General features: G+C 35.6%; 1 protein-coding gene across 3 annotated transcripts; it reads left to right on the forward strand.

The window, feature by feature from the left end:
* The first annotated feature begins 5973 nt into the window (after positions 1-5973).
* Positions 5974-22337, forward strand: LOC148617913 (uncharacterized). 3 transcript variants are annotated; one of them, XM_088585569.1, is made up of 6 exons: positions 5976-6282; positions 6763-6988; positions 18553-18655; positions 19294-19446; positions 19954-20103; positions 21862-22337. In XM_088585569.1, exons 3-6 carry the CDS (start codon positions 18615-18617, stop codon positions 22055-22057), a joined length of 540 nt encoding a protein of 179 aa, XP_088441695.1. In that variant the 5' UTR covers positions 5976-6282; positions 6763-6988; positions 18553-18614; the 3' UTR covers positions 22058-22337. The 3 variants fall into 3 exon arrangements, with proteins under 3 accessions (XP_088441697.1, XP_088441695.1, XP_088441696.1); XM_088585571.1 differs by lacking the exon at positions 6763-6988 and having other exon boundaries at positions 5974-6282; XM_088585570.1 differs by lacking the exons at positions 5976-6282; positions 6763-6988 and adding an exon at positions 14972-15161.
* Positions 22338-22390: the final 53 nt, after the last annotated feature.

A 22390-nucleotide genomic window follows, 5' to 3' on the forward strand; every position in this document is an offset into this window, starting at 1 on the left:
TCGGTTTGACTGGGATGAAGCGCAGAAGTTAGACAATTTCTTGCTTTGTCTTAGGGGTAAGGCCCTAAAATTTTTTAGTACTCGTCCCCATTCGGTACAAACTAATTTTGAGTGCCTCATGGAGAAAATGACACAAAGATTTGGGAACAAAGAGCTTCCTCATTCAATGAGACGACAATTACAAGATGTTCGGCAAATGATGGAAGAATCTATAGAGGAATATGCGGAACGTGTGCAAGAATTGGCAACAGACGGGTACGCTGATGCAACAGAAGAAATTGTGGAGATGATGGCTGTGGATGCTTTCCTGAAGGGCTGCAACGATAAGAAAGCTGCATTGTCTGCTATAGACAAGAATCCTACTCGGATTGATCAGGCATTACAGTATGTGAAGAGCTCTATTCACAACCAAAGAATATTGCTAGGCTATAAGAAGCCAGAGGTAAGGAAAGTGCAGTTTGAAGACGAAGATTCGGATGGTGAGTCCGGTGCCAGCGTCCGTGTCATGAATAAACCGACCTACAAGCAGACATGGCAACAAAATATGGAGGATAGGATGACCAAGACTGAACATGATGTGGACAGCATAAAAGGTGATGTGTCTAAGATTTTGTCGATACTGTCCATGGGACAACAGGACAGAAATCGATCTAGGTCCCCTAGTCCAGGCCGAAGTCCGATAAGAGATGTCGAATGCTACACCTGCCACGAGAGAGGACATTACAGCAACCAGTGTCCTAAAAAGGTCATATTATCACCTCCACCTAAGCCGTTAAACAGGCAAGGATCGGGGATGTAGGCCAGTCCTCGATCCATCCAGTTGACACAGGCCGTCCACCTATAGATCTGTCCCCCTGGGGCTATGTGCCGGTTTCCCTGGCCAACCTCCGGTGGATAATCTTGGGTCACCAGTGTCCGAGGTTACAGTTACACCAGAAACAAGAGAGGTGAGAGGAATAACACCAGACACTGACAATGGAGCAATAAATCTCATACTGCCAGTAAAGGTAAATGGTGTGACAGTGGAAGCAGTAATAAACACGGGCTCCCAGGTTACGGTTGTCAGTGAAGAGTTTGCCAGACAGCTGAAGCTACCTGAGTCCACTGCAAAACTACTGAACCTTAAAGGTGCAGGTAGTGGGAGTAAAATCATGGCCAGGTCTGGTAATCATGCCACCATCAAAATAGGGAAGACAGAAACAAAGTGGAAACTTATAATCGCTAACATCTCGGACAGCTTAATTATCGGACTAGACATTTTGCACCATCTGCACGCAATAATTGACTTTCTCGAGTACACCGTCCAGATAGGAAAAGAGAGGGTGTTAGCAAAGGCTTTAAGAATTGGAGAAAGGTGTGCTTAGATATGTAGAGTACAGTTGGAAAAGAGGCTTACGATTCCACCAATGACTATGGTGCAGCTCCAGGCAAGAAATAACGGATGTGTGAGCACTGACATTTGTGTCCAGCCGACTCTCCATTTAAGAGGAGCTGTTATGCCACACACTATTGTCTCCGCCAACTCAAAGGTACCAGTGGTCATAAAGAACCTCTCAGACAACAGCATTTCCCTCCCAAGGAATACTGAAATAGGGGTTGGAATTGAAGTGGAGGAAGTGCTTGGTGTTGAGCCAGATATCACGCCAAGTAAAGGAGGATAAGCCACTTGCACAAGTTCCTGTCCCGCCACATTTAAGTGACTTATTAGACAGGTCCAAAAAATATCTTACCCAAGAGCAAATCCAGCAGTTATGCCAGCCGTTAACGACATATCAGGACACATTCTCAAAGGATGATATGGACATAGGACATTTCACTAAGATTGAACATCGAGTAGACACGGAAGAAGGATGGAAATATACGGTACTGTATAGACTACCGGCAGTTGAATGCCGTTACAAGGAAGGATGCTTTTCCACTCCCAAGGATTGAATCATGCATAGAACAACTGCGTGGTGTTAAATTTATGCCCTGCCTAGATATGTCCTCTGGATATTATCAATTCCAGATCCATAAGGAAGACAGGCATAAAACAGCCTTCATAACAAAGTATGGGCTGTTTGAGCATGTACGACTAAGTTTTGGACTGTGCAATAATCCAGCCTTCTTCCAACGTGTAATGCAATTGATTCTGTCTGGGTTGACTTGGTCTCAATGTTTGGCATACCTGGATGATGTAATCGTCTTGGGGAAAAGTTTTGAGGATCATCTGAAAATTCTTGCCATGGTAATAGCCAGATTCCATGATAACAACCTGAAACTTAAGCCAAAGAAGTGCTCTCTGTTTCAAAAAGAGGTTGTATATCTTGGAAAGCTGATTTCGGAACATGGCATTTCGATTAATCCAGAGAACATTGACACCGTTAGAAAATGGCCACCACCTGCCACAAAGAAGGATGTTCAATCTTTCCTTGGATATGCGAACTATCATCGGGATCATATTCCCAACCTGGCAGAATTATCACAGCCACTACACGCTTTAACAAAGAAAACAACTAAGTTTGAATGGACTAGCCAACAACAAGCTGCCTTTGAAACCATCAAAGATGCAATAGTTAGTGCTGTCACCTTGGCTTTTCCTTACCCTGATGAACAATTCATCTTGGACACTGATGCGTCAGACACTGCAGTTGCTGCCGAACTACTACAGGTACACGATGGAAAGGAGTGTGTCATAGCCTATGCCAGCAAGGTAATAACACCTGCCCAAAAACGCTACTGTACCACCAGGAAGGAGCTGTTGGCTTTAGCTACGTTTACCAGACAATTTCGGACTTATCTATTGGGTAGGCAGTTTGTAGTCAGGACAGACCATCATAGCTTGGTGTGGCTCTTGCGCTTTAAGAACATAGAAGGACAGTTAGCTAGATGGTTAGAGGAGCTTGCCCAGTATGATATGGTCATCCAACACAGATCTGGACGTAAGCACATAAACGCTGACAGCCTGAGTCGCATCCCAGATACCATAGATCCCTGTGACTGCTATTATGCAGGAGCTGAACTGACGTCGTTACCTTGCGGTGGATGTAACTACTGCTCCAGAGCCCACCATCAGTGGCGGAAATTTGAAGATGATGTAGACAATGTTGTCCCATTAGCTGTCTGAAGTCTGGAGCAGCAGTCCAAGGAAAAGCCTGGACGTTCAGCCACCAATTGGATGGTTGGCTTTAGTAGTACAGACATTGGTAAGAAACAGGAAGCTGACCCAGACCTGGGAAAAGTAATGATCTGGTTACAGGAGAATAGTCCACCCTCACAACTTGAGCTTCAGTTGTCCAATGCAGCTATTTAGCACTGGTGGAGCTGTAAACAACACCTGGAAATTGTCGATGGATCATTGGATCGAACCTGTCGGATCCCGTTTCCTGCTTCTTGTTCCACAGGAATTGAAGAAGGAGGTCCTTAAATACTGTCATGACAATAAATCCGCGGGCCATTTAGGTAGGGACAAAACTTTGGGCAGATTGCAGCAACGGTGCATTTGGCACGGAATGCGACAGGATGTCATTTTTTATGTCAGATCATGTGAAGCGTGTAGTGTTAACAAGGCTGCTTCCAGGAACGCGAAGGGCGGTTTAGGTCAGTACCATGCCGGCATACCCATGGAACGAGTCCATATGGATATTCTAGGACCACTTGTGGAAAGTAAGAGTGGCAACAAATACATCTTGTCCATGATAGATCAATATACTAAGTGGATTGAGATCTTCCCCTTGCCCAATCAAAATGCAGAGTCAGTTGCAAAGACGGCCGTTAATAACTTTTTCTCAAGATTTGGATGTCCTCTTCAGATCCATACTGACCAGGGTCGGAATTTCGACGGACAATTATTTCATGAGCTCTGTAGCCTACTGGAGATAACAAAAACAAGGACAACCCCATACGACCTTGTTCCAATGGCCAGGTGGAAAGGTATAATGCCGTTATCATGAGCACAGTCCGGTGCTACCTCAAAGGCGAACAGCGAAATTGTGACGACAATTTACCATTGCTGGCGGGAGCCATTCGTTCCTCATTTAACAAGAATACAGGGTTCTCTGCTAATATGATGATGTTGGGCCGTGAGGTAATGCAGCCTGTTGACCTTGTCCTTGGAACAGCCATGGTGAATGTAGATCGCAAAGAGTCCAGTGTTTACGTACAGGAGCTTTGCAAATCGATGCAAGAAGTACATCAAATTGCACGCGAAAACCTGAAAGTAGCTCAAATGAGACAGAAGAGGAACTACGACCTAAACCTCTCTCAAAAAACCTACAACATTGGGGATGTGGTGTACAGACTAAATGCAGCCACCAAGATTGGCCAGAGCAAAAAGTTGAAGCCACATTGGCAGGGACCTCTGGTAGTATGCAAAGTGTTGTCACCAGTGTTATACAAGGTCAAGAACCGAAAGCGGGAAATTACTATACATCATGACCAACTCAAGCCTTGTGAAGACAGGAATTTGCCGCAGTGGGTAAAATACGTCTGTCACAAGCTTTCCAATGCAGTCCGTGAGGAGGCTGATGAGACTTTTGACTGTGAAGAAGAGGTGGACTTGTCAGGCTTGTTTGCTGAAGATGAGAGTGATCCGGAGGAGGTACATCTCATTCAAGTTGGCCCAGATTCTGTTGAGGTGGATGCTGCATTTCCACAACTAGATGAGGAGGATCTTGGTGATACAGAGGACATAGATAGACAGCGCAAAGTCATTACTGATTTGTCAGAATTGCAAGACTTTGACGATTTGGACGCTACCATAGGTTACTCAGTCGCGAATGATTTTGAACCTGTGCCTCGCTCTGATGGTAGGAAGGTTAGAACCAGGAGACCCCCTGCCCATCTGGCCGACTATGTATGTTCTTCTGATATCTAATCTATAAGTAAATACAGATATAAACAGACTGTACATAGGATCGTCTAATTAAATGTAAATAGATTAATATGTTTTATTAATATTTGTCTAAAACAATATATACAACACGATTGTATCTGTCTTTCCAGAGGAAGTATGTCGAAGCGGCCATCCTCATTAGAAGAATTGGATTATGTGGAACACTACAAGTGTACTTGGGAGATAAGGACGATGAAGAGGCCAAACCATCGGATACAAGAGTTGTTATAAGGAAGAGGAGAAGGATAAGGACCAGTACATGTGGGGCTTGCCATCAAGAATTTCGACACATAGGTAGACATGTGATAGCAGCACATTTGCCTTGGTTTTGGGCTTGTATGACGAGTTGTTGGGAGTGCCAAAAACAGTTTGGAAACGGGAATGTACTAGAACAGCACATCAAGGGCAAACACCATGGAGACGATTCCAGGAAATTTGATCCCAACACACAGAAGGAAGAGTAGGTGCAATTGGTGAATGGTTGTCTATGGGAAATCGCAAGACTTCTCTCAACTGATTTTCCATATGGGCTAGTGTAAGCGTTTGAATGCCATAGCAAATCCTGGTGACTTTCATGATAAAGTTTTCACTGATCAGGAGAAGGAACTTGCTAGAGACTTTATGGTGTACCATGGTCACCCTGATTTTGGACATTCCGTGCTGTCGACTAATGCTACTTTTGCCCTACAGTCCACGCTACACTGGAAGCTGATCCTAACATTGATATTAGAGTTCCCACACGATAATCAACAAAGGATTATCAATTTCACAGAGAGAAGGGATCACAATGGAAACCTAGTCCAGTGTCCTGTATCCGAAGAGTCAACACTTATCCCTATCTGTGACGCCTACTTCCACTATGACAAGCTCATGGCTAGAGCCGGTTTCCCTGGCCTTCATGAGCTCTGTCATTCTGGATCAACTGAACAGTATGGAACTGAACTAACCCTCGCTGTGGCCAATTACTGTTTTCCAGAGCGTTACCCGTCTTCGGCCGAACGCTCCATGGTCAGAGAAAATAAATCAGTGGTCTTCTCCTATGGAATCCATCCACACGTGAATATCAGATACCATTGTGTACATCATGTATATATTGTACATATCCGCACATTAATTTTAAATGTATGTGTAAATAGAGGACAAGGAAAAGTTGGGTGTTCCGCATTTCAACATTTAACTGTAAATATATATTTGAATTACCAGACACCTGCTGACAGGACTTAAAGGATATGAAGGGGAGGAGTGTTGGAGTGTTCCGGGATAGGCGGAATATAAGATAAAAAGTAGGGAATTGTGGGACAACTGAACTGGACTCAACGAGTTATTCCTGGGATCTTGAACTGGTCGGACGTGTGTTCCAACAACTCCTATCAGATAACTCCAGTTTGTGCCATTTATATATATTACAGGTAATTGTGCATGCTTGTAGTACGCCCACACGCATACACGCCCCTATCTTCGACAGCCCCATAGGCTTCTATGGTATACCTTAAATTTTTATGATTTTTTTTAAATAGACAAGGAGTTTCAATCTTATTTTTGACCATGTTTTTCAATTAAGGAAATGTCAAAAATAATTTTTAGATCCATTTTAGAAAAAAAGGCACGAACGCCTTTGGTACACCAGGAGAGGTCAAACTAAACATACACTTTTTCTACTTTCACTTTTGAGTTTATGAAAATACTTTTTTTTTTGTGTCATAGCTTGATATTTACCCTGTACTTTTGATGGAAAATGATAGTCATTTGCCAAGAAACAAAAACAGGAAATGGCAAAAAGGAAGCGCACTATGTTTTTTAGCCTCCATGTTTTGAAAACACTCGCTTAGGAATATGTAATACAAGACTGTTACCTACTTTGTGACTGAATAACTGTCGATATTACACAGGTACACCGTAAACGGAACTTTAACTTCTGTACTTGGCAATACACAAGCATGACTGACTGTATCATATATAGTTAGTGTGTTGGGTCTAACTACAATATGGGTGTATCTTGCCAGAGAAAGGTCTTCGGAGATTCTGGCTCTAACCATGTTCATCCCGTCTTTGGTGGTGCCAGTTTTCGTGACGGACAATATGGCCTTCCTGAGAACTATCATCGGTATTGATTGGGTAAGCATATACAGTACAGCTCGCAGCACAGTCTGATAAATGCCTGGGATACCTCCAATACCTGGTATGCCAAGTATGAATCCTCTGAAAATGATTCTGTTATCATCCTAGTTTGCATACATTTAATTACCCTACTAATTAAATAGTTACAAACAAAAAAGACAATAGGTTCACATACCTTGAAGATCTAGTTTGTTTTAAATATGTACAATAAAATGCATAAAATTAAAGTTTTTCCATGTACAATATTACAAATGTACGTATGCATACGAGGTTAAAAATTCTTTTTTTGCATTTTATGTTTGAGTTTGTCATTGATGTGCATTTTAAATGTTGATGATATATTTAATTTTAGATGTACCTTCGTCTTTGTTTTTTTCTGTTATAGCCATATGAAAAATATGAAAAAAAAAATAAAACTAATTTGTAACAAATCTATTTAATAAATAACAAAAGCAACATCACATAGCAAAGGATTAATGACAATTTCGTTTTGAGATAGCTTGGATTTACTACAAATATAATAAATAATTAACATATTGTAAGAATAAATCACAACATATAAGATACATCAATTTCATAAAGCATAACTCTATCTATAAAATCAGTTGAACAGAATACAAATAAATACAAAATCAGATTCAGTTATCAAAGATGACAAAGCTTGAACCCCGGATTTGACTTTTTATGAGCAACTCGGCGGGTGTTTCTAGAAAAGCAGAGGACGCTTACCCTACCGGTGCACCTGGTCCATGTTCCAAGTTTTTAGTGGAGTCCGAGTTGCTCATTAACTTTTGTTACTTTCTATGTATGATTTTAGTTACTTTATGTTCTTTGCTGTGTATGTCTGTTTTCCATGTATGGTCTTTGTCCCTGGATTGCATTCTTTCGGTTACCGCTATAACCTTGGTTCCCTTGATTACTCGTTGAAATATATTACAATGTATCATTCAAAAAGTGCCTGAGTATAGCTGAAATGATGCTGCTCGGACGTTAAACTCCAAGACGCAGTAGGTGGGCAGCATCTGCGTCCCCTATCACAGTAATTAACCCCTGTCGGTATCTGTGTTATCATATTTAGCTTGCATCTAACTGAATGTAATTAGCTTGGAACACAAGACAATTTAAATTTGCAAAACACTGAATTGCAAATCTTGCGCCGCTTTTTCTTCAACCTACCTTGTCATGTGAGTAACCATTGGATGCAGATTCGCATGGGATTTAATGAAATGCATTTTATTTTACAATTTTTGATAAAATAAACTTATAGTTTCAATTTAAAAATCATGGGTTTTTTTTATCCCATGGGATTCTTCATTATCCCATGGGATTTTTGTGTCCCATGGGTTTTTTTTTCTCCCATGCGATTTTTTTTTTTGTCCCATGGGATTATTTTTGTCCCATAGGATTTTTTGTTTGTTAATCAATACAGTTAGAAACATATAAAAATGGGTACATGTGTATGAAGAGGTATTATGATAGGATAGCAGAAGGTACAAATGTGTGTGTAGATTGCATAAAGCTATAGAATTTAAATAATTTTCGTCTCTATTATTTATAAGCAAGTAATAACCAATGCATTCTCACATTTAGTAAGTATATTTATTACTTTATTAAATTTTACAAGGAATATGCATGTTTTTATGTATTTAATTATTCAACTTAAAAAAGAATTGAAGCTAAATTATCTTGATAAGTGTTATTTCTTGAACATGCTTTATAACATAATATAGTTCTTTTTTTTTTTTGCATTGCAAAAGTACTGATATTGTTGATAAACTACAAAAAGGTTAGTCTTTCATCACAATTCATAACCATGTCCACATTCAACACAAAAGTATCTTTATTTTTTGGCATTTTATGTCCATTCTTAAACAAAAAGTGTTAAAATGCAAAATCAACTTTATTTAATACACCCCCCTTTTGTGTAAAAATTGGGTTGATTTTGTGCAAAATTTTGGCAAAAATGAGCAAATTAACGCCTAAACCTTCTTTCATAATTTCCAAGGATATGAAATAGATGCCCATGTAATTTGACAGGAATTAAATGTCTGAATCAAAGTCTAACTTATCATTTTGAACCTTATATCATGGGCAAGAACCACAGTTCATATAAACTATTCCAATCTGGCTAACATAGACATAATAAAAACACCTAATATTGTCATGAATGTAAACAAACATAAAATTACTTAAACAGAAAATGAATACTTGATACACATTACAGCACATCAAATCATAGTAAGGTACAATAATGTATGTTCTAAGTTTTTCCTGAATCGGCAGACATTTATTAATGATTATTTTAAAAAATTAAAATCTTTTTGCAATAGTGTGGTTTTGAAAAAAATGAATTGATTTCTTCTGATGAATAAACGTGTAACTACATTCCTATTTCAAAATTTACATGTTTGTTGCTTATGTCTAAACCCTTACAGTTTCTTCCAATTTTACCCTTCTGTGAATGAGGCTGATACATCTAAACTATTTCTTGAATGTCAACACTTTAGCTTCAGTGGGAATAATATTAGCAGTCACAAGTACATGTATGTACATATATCATATTTAGGTAGCAATGATGATTTCTTTACAACTGTACTCCAGTATCACCAAAAGAAGATTCTCAATTTCTCACTTGATGGTAATAATAGTAAAAGCTCATGTTATGTACTGCACACTTTGAAGTGATGATCTGATCATGATAGTGTTGCTCTTAAATATATTGTGAAAATCCTCCTAAAATTTTGCAGGAATTTCTTGCTGTATACCGGTAGCTATTCTGACCATAGAATCCCAACCAATAATGATACCTAAAAAATAGTTAAGAACTAAAAATGTCATAGTATTGGGTAGATTTTTAATTTTAAAAAATGCAAACAAAGCACAAAAATGTGATGTCAAGGTCAATGGTAATTAACCCTAGAGCATGTAGAAGGCTATACATCTTAAAAATGCTTAACAACATGCCAATTATCAAAAACCTACCTTGAAAGATAATAAAGTAACAACCTAATATAAACATGATTTGTGTTACTGGCTGACTAATTACTATGAGGGTGATTGGTCAGTTTCAGCAGGCAACAACCACCCCCTCACTTTTCAAAGCCATGCAAAGCATAATCTGTAGGTCTTCAACTCTTAAAGGTTTCTTACAAATATTTATAACTTATTAATGTATTCTGATTTATATGGAACTCATTCATGTATAAAGACAGAACTTAATATGCTAAGTTGAAAAACTAACTACCAGTAATATGCTTCTTGTGCTTAATTAACTAACAGAGTGCACAACATTAATAACAATTCGAAGTAAACTGATTACCTAAAAAAAAACATCAAAATCATGTACAAGTAATGCTTTACCATAAATATATAGGAATACCTGTAATTACAAGTTATCACATGTTGCTCTTACTACAGGATCCAAAACCCAATTCATTACGTGGGTCAATGTATTAATAGTCATCTGGTATTATCAGGTTGTCCCTACAATATACAAAGCTAAAAGTACTGCATTGAATCTCTACTGATGCATTTCTTCACATAATTTTTTTTTAAAATACCTTGAGTGGTTTTGGAGGAGCTGTGCTAATAAGGTTTTCACATTAAAAACCAATCAGTTTAATTATCTCCCTTTATGGGTCTAGTGCATACATTATATCTTTACATAAAGCCTAACTTTCCAATTTTAATAATATAAAAAATAGATGACTTTTTAATCATTCAAACAGTATGCGTGAAAGTTTCTGATAGTCTGTTAAACGAAAAACAAAATCAAAAATCTCCACTACTATTTTGCGAGTTTAAGTGTGCTTTCTATTAAAATGTGCGTCATGAAAGCTTCCTGCATATTCAAAGCAAAACTGTTTCAGCCTATTGACAATGTCATCAAGATTATGTTAAAAAATGCATACCTGGATGAAAAAAATTGTTTAATTATTTAATAATCACTGAGTATTGCATGTATAAGTACTTACTGCTACAGTAAATGTGTTAAATGATAATCGCTCTTTTTAATTGGTCAATATTCTTCTCTAAGAAATGTGTAAGTGTCTCTCTTTTAAATACAAGTCTTCACTTAAAGTTCTGAAAAAATAAAAATACAGCTAGACAAATTTAGTTGTACAAGTATTAAAATGCCAGCCACATGTGTAAAGATTGAGTTAACTATGGTTCTGTTGAAAAATTTCCGTTGGTATTGAACCCTCCCCCCTCCAAAAAAAAACAAAAAAAACAAAAAACAAATGCCAATCAACATATTTCAATCTTTGCACACAGCATATCCTATTTTAAGTTCTATTTAAGAACTTTTAAGAATTAACATGTATTAGGAACACATGCTAAGCAACAAATCCAGTTAAAACTTTTTGCAGGATTGTCAGGTAGTGCCTGTTTGTACTATAAGTAAACAAATTGTAAGTCTATTCTACTGACTGAGAACTTGTGACTTGTTCTTGTAATTAATGTTCAACTGAGGTTGAATTGATTACAAATACTTTAATTCTTCTTTGACAGATAATGGAAGCTTGACATTACAAAACATAATAAATTTCAACATGTATTAATTCAGGATAAAACTAACCTTACATTTTCTAAATTTTGTTAAATTCATTTATACATGCATGGAAGTGTAATACTTAGTCTAGACATTATACTTCCATGATACATGTTAATACTCATATTTTTGTACTATAATCTGAATATTCAACAAGAGGTAATAAATTTTTTTTTTTCATTTAAAGAGTAATCAAGGGAACCAAGGTTATAGCGGTAATCAAAAGAATGTAATCCAGGGACAAAGACCAGACGTGGAAAACAGACATTCACAACAAAGAACATAAAGTAACTAAAATCATACGTGCAAAGTAACACGAGTAAATGAGCAACTCGGACTCCACTAAAAACTGGGAGCATGGACCAGGTACACCAGTAAGGTTAGCGTCCTCTGCTTTTCTAGAAACACCCGCCGAGTTGCTCATAAAAAGTCAAGTCCGGGGTAGACAAACGAGGAAAGGAAAACTATGACCCGTTGAATACATCAGTTTTCATGGTGCTGATGGATACACCATAACGATCCATGAGTTCATGATGACGACCATAAAACTTCTGTAGTGATGACTTCAATCTTGTAGCAACATAACCCTGTTCCAGAAGCCTATTAGGGTTCTAGCGCGATGCAAAAAGTCTGCGTAGTTTCGGCAAGCTCTGACATAGCGTATGAGTTGTGATATGAACACTCCATACGCAGGAGCCGAAGGGATGTTGCCACAGATGAAAGGAAAGTTCACAATTCTGAATAAAACGTCATCACGTTTGTCGTAAAGTTTGGTCAATAGTTTTCCTTTACCATCGATTTCGAAGTGTAGGTCAAGATATGAGGCTGACTTCACAGTGTCTGTAGTATCCTTTATCTCAAGTTCCTTTGGGTAGATGCGATGTATCAAATCACCGAAATTAGGATGGTTTAAAGATAATACGTCATCTATATAGCGGAAACTGAGATTGAAGGATCTAGCCAAACGATATTCTTTCTTTCTGCACAGATCAGCTATAAAGTCAGCCTCATAAGAGTGAAGGAATAGGTCAGCAAGTAAAGGAGCACAATTTGTTCCCATTGGAATGCCCACCGTTTGTTGAAAAACACGTCCACCACACTGGACAAATATGTTGTCGATTAAAAATTTCCAGCATTTTGTAAACATCTTCCTCTGTATATTTGGAAGATGATTTGGAATTATTTCTTACAAAGTATGAGGGATCTCTACCAAGAACTATATATTTGTATCTAGTTGTACCATCTTTTTTGGAAAAACAACGATGTATAATGTTTTTAAGTCGGGATTTTAACTGAGTATGGGGAATAGAAGTATACAGTGATGAAAAATCATAGGTTTTAATCCTATTATTTTCAGATAATAGTCTTGAACTAATTGTCTCCAAAAGATCTTTCGAATTTTTCAAGATCCACATTGAATTAATACCACTACGGGAGTAACAAGTGTTGTGGTAGGACTGTAGACCCTCTTTGACAGTTGTGAGTATAGAAGTTAAAAGTTTTGAAAGAGGTTTGGTGGTACATTTTGCAGATCCAGCTATGAAACTTTGTTTGTATGGATTCTTGTGAAGTTTAGGAATCCAGTACATAGACGGTAAATCACAATCATCGTCCTTGGTAAAGAGACCAAAAGACGATAGCACAGATTTATGGTTTTCCACAATCTCTTCTTTGGAGAGAATGGTAGCAGTGTAGGTCCTATCACTGCTATTATTTTCTACGTCCACCTCTGATAATAAACATTGGATATAAAACGTTTTGCAGACAAAAACAATGTTTTGAATATTTGAATGGAGAGATTTTGGAAGAACAGTCAGGTGGTTTGCCTTGAAGTCCTCAATCTCGAGGTTCTGCAATAGCCTTTTATAATTGAAAATTTTGGATGCGATGGGTGAAGTATAGGAATATGAAATAATTGGTATGGATTTGTCTTTGAAATATGGGAGAATTTTGTTGGTAACATTTTTGTGATGGAGGATGTTAGCCAAATTAATTGCATCTATACCTTTGTTGACAAACGCTAGTGGAAGAAATGATCGTTTTTCTTCATCTTGACTTTTCACACAAACTGGTCTAAAGAGTCTGTGGAAACCAATATCCAAAATGATGGCAACAAGTCTGTACAATGATGACTTAGGGTCAGAAACAGGAGTGTCAAGACTTGTTTTGTACAGGGAGTGTAGTAGAGTGAGAGGTATAGAATAAAGTTTGGTTCTAATGTGATGAGGTCCAAGAGGTTTTTGTATGAAAGGAAGGAGACCATCTATGGAGACATCATGTAACTTAGGTGACACCATTAAGTTACTAAATGATAATTTTTTTTCTTATATGTGCTTAGTTTATAACAGTATTTTTACAATTTTAACTATAATTCTACAGGTAAAACTTAGGTGAAATTGAAGTGATCAATGAAGAAGAGACTATGATTATTAAAACAGCAATTTCCTATATGTTTTTGTAAATTGATAACAAGTAACAATTACATCAATTATAATGTATACTTTTTATTATTTATGGCAGAACATGGACTTCAAAAGTGCAAGTGAATTACACATTTTTGTAACTGTTATGACTTTGGGCTTGCAGATAAACACAAGGACCCAGAACCAACAACAACATCGAAGGGTGGCACAGCAAAATAAAGAAGATGACACAACAAGCCCACCCCAACATATTTACTGCAATTAAGATGTTTAAAGATGTTCAAAATGCCAACGACATCAACAGAATACAGAAAGCAGCCGGTGGAACTACCAGACCACGTGCCAAGAAATACATGAATATCGACCGCCGTCTCGCCACATTGAAGAACCGTTACCAACCAGGAATCATAGATTTAATGACGTATGCTGACTCTGCTTCCGAACTTCTTCACCTTGCTTGAATATTTCTAAGAACTTAAAAAAATGTGATTCATGTTTTCATTTGTGACATTAGTGCTGTACTGTGATATGTGCTTAGAAAAATTATGTTGTTACTTGTTGGAAATTCATGTTTTATATTGATATTTATATTAAATTACATATAACATTTGAATAACATGAAATTGAAAACAGTGGAATAGTGCTGTACTGATAATGTATGTCTGTATGTCATTTATTGTTATAACTTTATGTTGTATGCTTATTTATATTTCATATGACATTTAATGAAATAAAATTGAAATCTTACATTTAGTCTTTTATAATTATAATAAAAATATATTTCATAGGTGAAAACAAATGTAAAATTTAAAAAATATAGCCATATTATCATCAATAAATTTTAATCTTTGATGATAATATTTGTATATTTTATATTTTTTGTTGTTTTCATCTATTAGATATAGATATGTAGAATTTGACATAAATTCACAAAAAATACAGGTAACTTTAATTGTATGCCCCTTTAGATGGCCTCTTAATCCATAAAATTAATGACATGTTGTTTTAATCCAGTAGGCGTTCGGGGAATAAACCGTTTGTATAAACCTGTAATTAAATGTATGCAAACCAGGATTAAATCTTTGTTATTTACAAATGAACAAGTCACTAACTGATAAACAAATTCTTTTGTCTCAGGTAAAATTTACCTGTCCACCAGGAAAGGTGATAGTAGAAAATGTGATTTACCTGTAAGGTAAAACTGACTTTTAATTAGTGCCTGAAAACTCATAAATGTGTGTATAAAATTAATATATTTTGTCATTGATAAGAAAAGAGCAATTAGACTGATGAATATTTGAAATACATGTTCATGTATTTTCTATTTCTACTTTAAAAGGACTTTTTAAATAATAAATTTATTCCAGAGTTGAAAGAATACATAAAATGCAGAGGTTCTGGTGTTCTATCCTAACATGCTAACAACGGAAACATTGTATTGATTTTTAAAATAAAAATCAGACTAAAATTTAATTTTAAAAGGGAATTTCAGTTGAGTTATATTGACCAAAAAAAATTTAAAATAAATATTACTTTTTTCATTAGGATTACATGTAGGTGTGTCAGTAAAAATAATTTGTAGGGAAAAAGTCACTGAAAATCTTACAGTTTATAGGTCCATAGAAATATCCAAGAATATTCCAAAACATTATAGAGTAACCATGATATTTATAGAAAACGTGTATTTTCTATTGAGACGTGATATTTTTAAAGGAAATATATATAAAATATGTTAAAAACATATACAAATGTATTTAACACGGGTGAGTTGCGACAGACGAATAAACGCACCCAGCACTTGTTCGTTCATATAAACAGATCCACGACTGTATATTCTCACTATTTATCAGGTTTTAATGCATTTGCATAATATTAGTTATTTTAAACGTTGTACTCATATAATGTATTCTCCTTTTAATATGTAAGAACTAAGTGTGTCCAGCCTTGTGATCAGTCAACCGTGAAGACTTATCTTACCTTCGTATATTCAAATGAGATTAACAAGGCAAGTGATTTTTATGTAAATGATATGAAAATTGAATAAAAAAACATGAACTTTCATAAAATAAATATATTTCTATCAATTTGGAGGTTCAAGTGTATATTTTGAGGTATTCTTGTGTATTCTTGGGTATTTATATGGTCCGTCTTTGTTTTATAGATGTACAATGTATTTTGAGCTTTTATGGAAAATATCAACTGTAAAAGATAAAAAAATGTATTTTGTTATCTATTTCATACCATTTAATACTGAAATTAAATAATTTTATATTATATTTGCATACATGTTTGAAAATTTTAAAATTTCATTTTTATCAACAAAAAATAAATAAATAAATAAATAAATACAAGGAATGATAACAAAACAGTTTTTTTTCATTAACAAGGAAGTTACTTATTTTAATTCACTTATTACATGTACTGAAAAAGGGGGAGGCCACATCTACCAGAAGATAACAATATTCAGAACCAGATCTGCGTGGGAATTTGACTGCTTTACAACTAATAAATGATCATTACTCATTACAATAAAAATAACTGAGAAAATATGGCAAAAATTGACATGTGCATTAAACCATACCTACTAGATGTATGATGTTCTTGAGGACTATATATGTAACACATCAGTATTTTTCCTGTGACTTTTTCCACTTAACATAAAAATCAAATGTCCATAGAAATATTAAGAGCACATAGAAAGTTATTACATGTGATCAGTAGTGTAGATTGACTTCACATACTTTGTCATATTAATTTAATCTAATGCTTTATTTATTAAACGAGGATTACCAACGGCCCAAAGACCACTAGTGGCTCTCTCCTCAACATACATACAAGACAAGACAATGCACATAAAAGACAAGACAATGCAAGACATGCACAATACAAAAGTTATCAAAGCACCGAAGGAAGTCGCTTGGCGAGATTACCTGCAAGATAGGTTCCCGATTGTTATTTTTAAGCAATGTGCTAGAGTGTCGGTCATGACACGGACTATGGTGTGAGAATGTTTTGGTGTTGAACCCATATTTCCCTTGCAACCTGCAACAAAAAAAAAGATGTACTCAAATATCGTGAAAATAAGATTTATTGCCTTTGTTTACGTTCTTGAGACCTTAAACTTGATGTTGATTGAGACGCTTCTTGATAAAATGATTTTGATTATGATACCATTCACGGGGCAAAGGTAAAATTCAACAACACCCAAAGAGAGATAACTCCAATTAAATTGTATTGGCTTTTAACTATCTTCTATGAAATTACTACGCGGCCAAGCGGCAAAAAAAATAGTTTGACGTCTAGATTTACCAGTTCGACAATATTTTGCTGAAAATTAACACTTAAAATGTTTGAAATATCATTCATTTTTGATATCGGTGAAATATTTAAAGTTTAAAAGAGAATAACGCATTAATTCGAAGAAAGCATTTCCGTCCGTGAAGTTATCTGCCGGAAGCCTTTTCTTATACTTACAATACTCGAAGCCACTCACGTGACTTCCGAGTAATAAACAAAAGATATAAAATGTACAATCACAAAAACAAAAAGATAGCAAAGTGTGAGAAGATTGTATCTGTCATGTCTATATTTTAATGTCACGAAGTTGATTGAAATGTTAACAAAATCTTTTACTCTTGGTAAAAAAAATCAAACATATGATGAAGTATTCTTATATTTTCCTCATCACGAAGATCTTCACTACCGAACAATAGTAAATTGGTTACATATGTCTTAGACAAGTTGACACAAATATTGAAATTAACATTTGTACAAAGTATAATTTTAAGATTATTATACAATCCCTTCGCAAGTCACCATAAAAAGGACAATACAGTTAGAAAACAAATCCATTTTCTAATATTAGAAAATCATTTTCTAATATTCAAAAATAGTTTTTAAATATTAGAAATTCATTTGAATATTTTATATTAAAAAATGATTTTTGAATATTAAAGAAGTGTTTTGTGATATAAGAAATCTAATTTGTAATATTAGAAAATGAATTTGTAATATTAAAAAATCATTTTTTTAATATTAGAAAATGCTCATTTTTGTCCACTTTGGCTTGGGAATCTTTTTATTATTGTGATGCTATAATTCCGGCCTGTTGGACTTAATATGGTTAAGAGTAAATTCTAAGAGATTAGAGAGAGTCATGAACATAGAATCACGCCTTACATTCCTAATATGGAATAAATATTATCCGGGAGCATTGTCACACACGTCTGTCCCCGTTGAAACCACGTGTAGAAGAGAGTGAGTTGGATGTTGGGATTTTGGAGCCCATCTCCTTGTGACGTCACCGGTATACATGTCCTCTGTGGTCCGAGGGAATTCCCCACCTGGGGTGCGACTTATCCTTGGTCCGACGTTACAGTTATGCCAAAGACAGCTAAATAGTTTTTTTTTTAGTTTTTTTTTTATCATTCTTTCTTTAAAACAAATTCTACATAGCATGTCTCTAATTTAAATGACAAGAATGCTGAGAATTAATTGTTTGAAATCAATTCGATAACATGGCCTACGGAAGTTATACGGATTAAATAAGAGACCTAACAACGCGTAAATCTTTTTTTATCTTTCAGATATTCAACACTATTTTGTTTTCTTTTGTTGCTGTTGTGGCTGTTTATGCTATAATATACGGATGTGTCGGACTGAATCTCATTCTGTCATGGGCTCAAAAAGGTAAAGTTTTGTCAAGTAATTCAATCAATGTTATAACAAAGGAAACCAACACAAGAACGCAATTATCAAGAAACAGAGAAGCGTGTAGACAAAAATAACATTAGCAGAAATATATGTAGAATTTGTGACTTGACCCCCATGGTCTAAAAATAGCAACGGCGGCCATGTACATAATCGATACAACTTTTGAAGTAGATATCCTAAGGATACTGGTGATCAAGTTTGGTAATTATCCACGGGATAGTTTCAGAAAAGGTTTTTAAAAACAATGAACGACGATCGAAAGACGACGGACGTCAAGTGAGCTAAAAATAGCATTTACAGAAAAAAAAGATATAATCAAACTACATGTACACGAGAAATCGCACAACTCATTAGCAGGCGTTGATTAAGGCCAATTCAAACTCAAAATGTGCATAACAGGGTTAATTCTAAAATGCTGTTGAGTTTCACAGGAATAATAAACAAATTCAATTAATTTGCAGATACATGTACATGTATACCAATTTAACTTTGAATCGGTAATGATTGGTTTTATTTGTGCATATGTGTGCAAATACACTGTCTGCTTTATTACGACTGAAATTAAAATGCAGTGCCTTGTTTTCGCGTACGATTATGTATTCGTTGTTTTATAGTACCCGATCAAACACAACAAAAGCCATCCCTGAACACTACAGTCACAAAATTTGGCAGTTTTTGCGTGCAGCTGGAGAGGAGATTGGATGGCGATGTTTCTTGCTTCCTTGTCTACTTGCAAACTACGATATGCCACTAGCAATCTTGATAAGGTATTACCAGCTCTACTCAGGTTGGAGCAAGACCAGGCTAATCGTCATACATGTAATTCTTGAAATCAGTGATAGGTTTGCATCATTTTCGATTCATAAAAGCCTGTCCAGAATGAAATAATTAATATCATACAAGATGCTTGTAAGAGATTTGTATAAAATGATTTACATAAACGTACGAATGATTTGTAAAAGTTACATCAGGGTGTGGCTTAGCCCCTCTCCCCTTGAAAAGTTTTTTTTTCAAAATATATTATTTATGATTAAAACATTGAAAAAATCTCAATTTAACGGAAACGAAATAGATGCATAATTTTTCACATTTGTCTCGAGGAAAAATATTGGGCTCCTGGTTAGGGCCACATTTTTGTAAATCTCTGGATCTGCCAGTGAATGACGATGAAATTTAAGGAAACTATTCAACTACTTTCAAAATACCTTACCTTCAGAGCATCAATTTCTGATAACAAATATATATATATAAAGGGAAATATTTTACCTTTGTAGTGGCATCGTGTGGGGTTTATATCATGTTCCGGGCTTGGTATTATTGACACATAAACTGAAAATTCCAGGACCATTCCGGACTATTCTTGTCCAATTCATGGCTTGTATACATATGAGCTTTCTGATCGGATGGATTGCTGTTAAGTCTAAGTAAGTATTGCACAAAAACAATGCATTTATACACCGGATAAGGCAACGACCATTTTTTCTCGAGGCGAAGGAAGTGGGGCATGGGCTGGAAATGTATTTTGAGTTAGAATTTTTTTTTCGCGCGTGCGCCAAAATAATTTTTTTCAGAGGCAGCTGGAGTTAAATTTGAAAATCTTGGGACGTATATCTTTTTCTGTCCATGGCTGAGTGAAAAAATGGCTCAAATTTTGAAAAATCCAGGGCCCACCCCCAGTTTTAAAATGGTCGGTGCCTAACTGTATTAGAATGTTATTTTATGTAATAGAAATGCAAGAATATCCGAGATCTGAGATGCACCATATCTAAAGAAAGCATTGTAAAACAATAGTGCCAACTCACACATTTTAATTTTTATTTTGTGGCATTTCCCTTGATTTATTTGGGTTTTATTTTAATCATTTCCTCTTAGATCTTTCGAACTTTTGTCGATTCTCAAGTACAAAGGCATGTATTTGCATCTTGGAATCTTGTCAATCTTGATAAAACAATGAGTGAAATGCTATACTTTATGACGGGAATTCAGTTTCGTAATATGACTGTTTGGTAAAGACGTTATTTTGTATTTTGTCTATTTCATTGCTACATAGGTTAATACTTTAATTGTGATTTCTCTCTGAAACTTGGCAATATTGGACAATTCTGCATATAACCATTTGTATAGATAATTTTGGTACACAATACAGGAAAACCTGCAACACGTATTTTCATATGTTTAAAACCATATGGACACATATGTTAAGTACCGGTATGGTAAAATAAAAAATAAAATCATATAAAAACCCTTTTCTTATCATACATGCATGTGAAATCCTATTGAAAAACATATAGATGCCACGATATGATTTATATTTAATTGTTTTTCATGAATCAATTGGTTATTCAGAACCTATGTTTTTCTTGTTTTTCATGTTGGTCCTAAACATATGAAAAACACATGATAAGCGTATGTTTTCAGGTGTTTTCAAAACATATGAGAAACATATGTTGCTATTTTTTCCCTGTATAGTCTAACCTTTATTGTATGTCTCGGTAGCTGTATAACGACTAGCATAGGCTTGATAGTATAAGTAAAAAAGATCAATGCATGGTGTATATGATTTTATGTACATTCATGTACGTACACATTTTTATTATACATGTAATCTGATGCCCATCATGGTGTATAGTGATCATGGTGTTTCGTTTCAATTTTTTTCTGCAACTACATGTACACGATATAATTCTTAACACAACAGCTTGATATTTCGACTGAAGCTTTATATGGGTACATGTATGCTAATCAATTTATTAAAATAAGACCTATCAATGGTTCCATTCAGTCACTGCATGTAGGGTCTAACCTCCGGTTTTCCCTTTGAATAATGCTTACAAAATTCTGATTTGCTGATCAGAAAGGTCATCAGAACAGAAAATAGAATTAAGTGTTGTTAGGTCCTACATGCAGTGACTGTGGAACAATCATATTGGTGTACATGTATAATGTATGCATGCAATATTACTGGATTCAATTTTCAGACTCGTGCGACATCAACTTCTTGATTGATAGCTTTGTTTATATTTTGATCATGTTGGGAGCGGGGGTATCCTTCCATGAGCTTTGCTCACAGAATTTCTAGTTTATTCTGAAATCAAGAATATCAGAAACACCTAAACGACCTCTCATTACAAAAAAAACCACCAATTCGTTCAAGAAATTTGAAATATGTTTATTTGTTTCAGATACTCTCTGTTACCCGCCTCTATAATGCACTGGTGGTGGAATAGAGTGAACCCAACAGTTCTAGGCAGTATATATAGGAACACACCCGGGTATTATCACGGTGACCAATGGATAATAAATGGAGAGGGTCTAGCTGGGTGTTTAGTCATGCTTCCAGTAGCCATGTTTTGCGTGTATGATTTGTACCTAACATAAAATTACATATTCTTATGTTTAAAAAGAACATTAAAACCGTTTCTATTATATAATGTTGGGACATTATTTAGTAATGGAAAGTTTTCATTGGCTTATACCAGCGCATGAAAATTGCTCACATTTCCGATTTTTGAGTGCACCATTTCATTTCTCTGTACAATTTAGTAATTTCTGGTGCACGTTTGAAATCCTAGTGTGGAATTTGAGTGCATATTTATACATTTTGACTGTCTATTTAGAAATTTTGAGGACGTAATAAACTTTTGAGTGTGTAGTTTTACATTTTATTCCCCTACTTTCGACAAGAACGGCGTGTCATAAATATCCCACACT

This window comes from Perna viridis, chromosome 5, assembly GCF_037379345.1.
Source record: "Perna viridis isolate PV_CMFRI_1.1 ecotype Kerala chromosome 5, ASM3737934v1, whole genome shotgun sequence".
Classification (NCBI taxonomy): domain Eukaryota; kingdom Metazoa; phylum Mollusca; class Bivalvia; order Mytilida; family Mytilidae; genus Perna; species Perna viridis.

Bases quoted from the DNA above. Each gene is read 5' to 3' on its own strand.
- LOC148617913 (XM_088585571.1), top strand. From the start codon at position 18,615: ATGTGTCGGACTGAATCTCATTCTGTCATGGGCTCAAAAAG. The intron at 19,447-19,953 runs GTATTACCAGCT...TTACCTTTGTAG, and splicing joins CCACTAGCAATCTTGATAAG to TGGCATCGTGTGGGGTTTAT. The intron at 20,104-21,861 runs GTAAGTATTGCA...TATTTGTTTCAG, and splicing joins TGGATTGCTGTTAAGTCTAA to ATACTCTCTGTTACCCGCCT.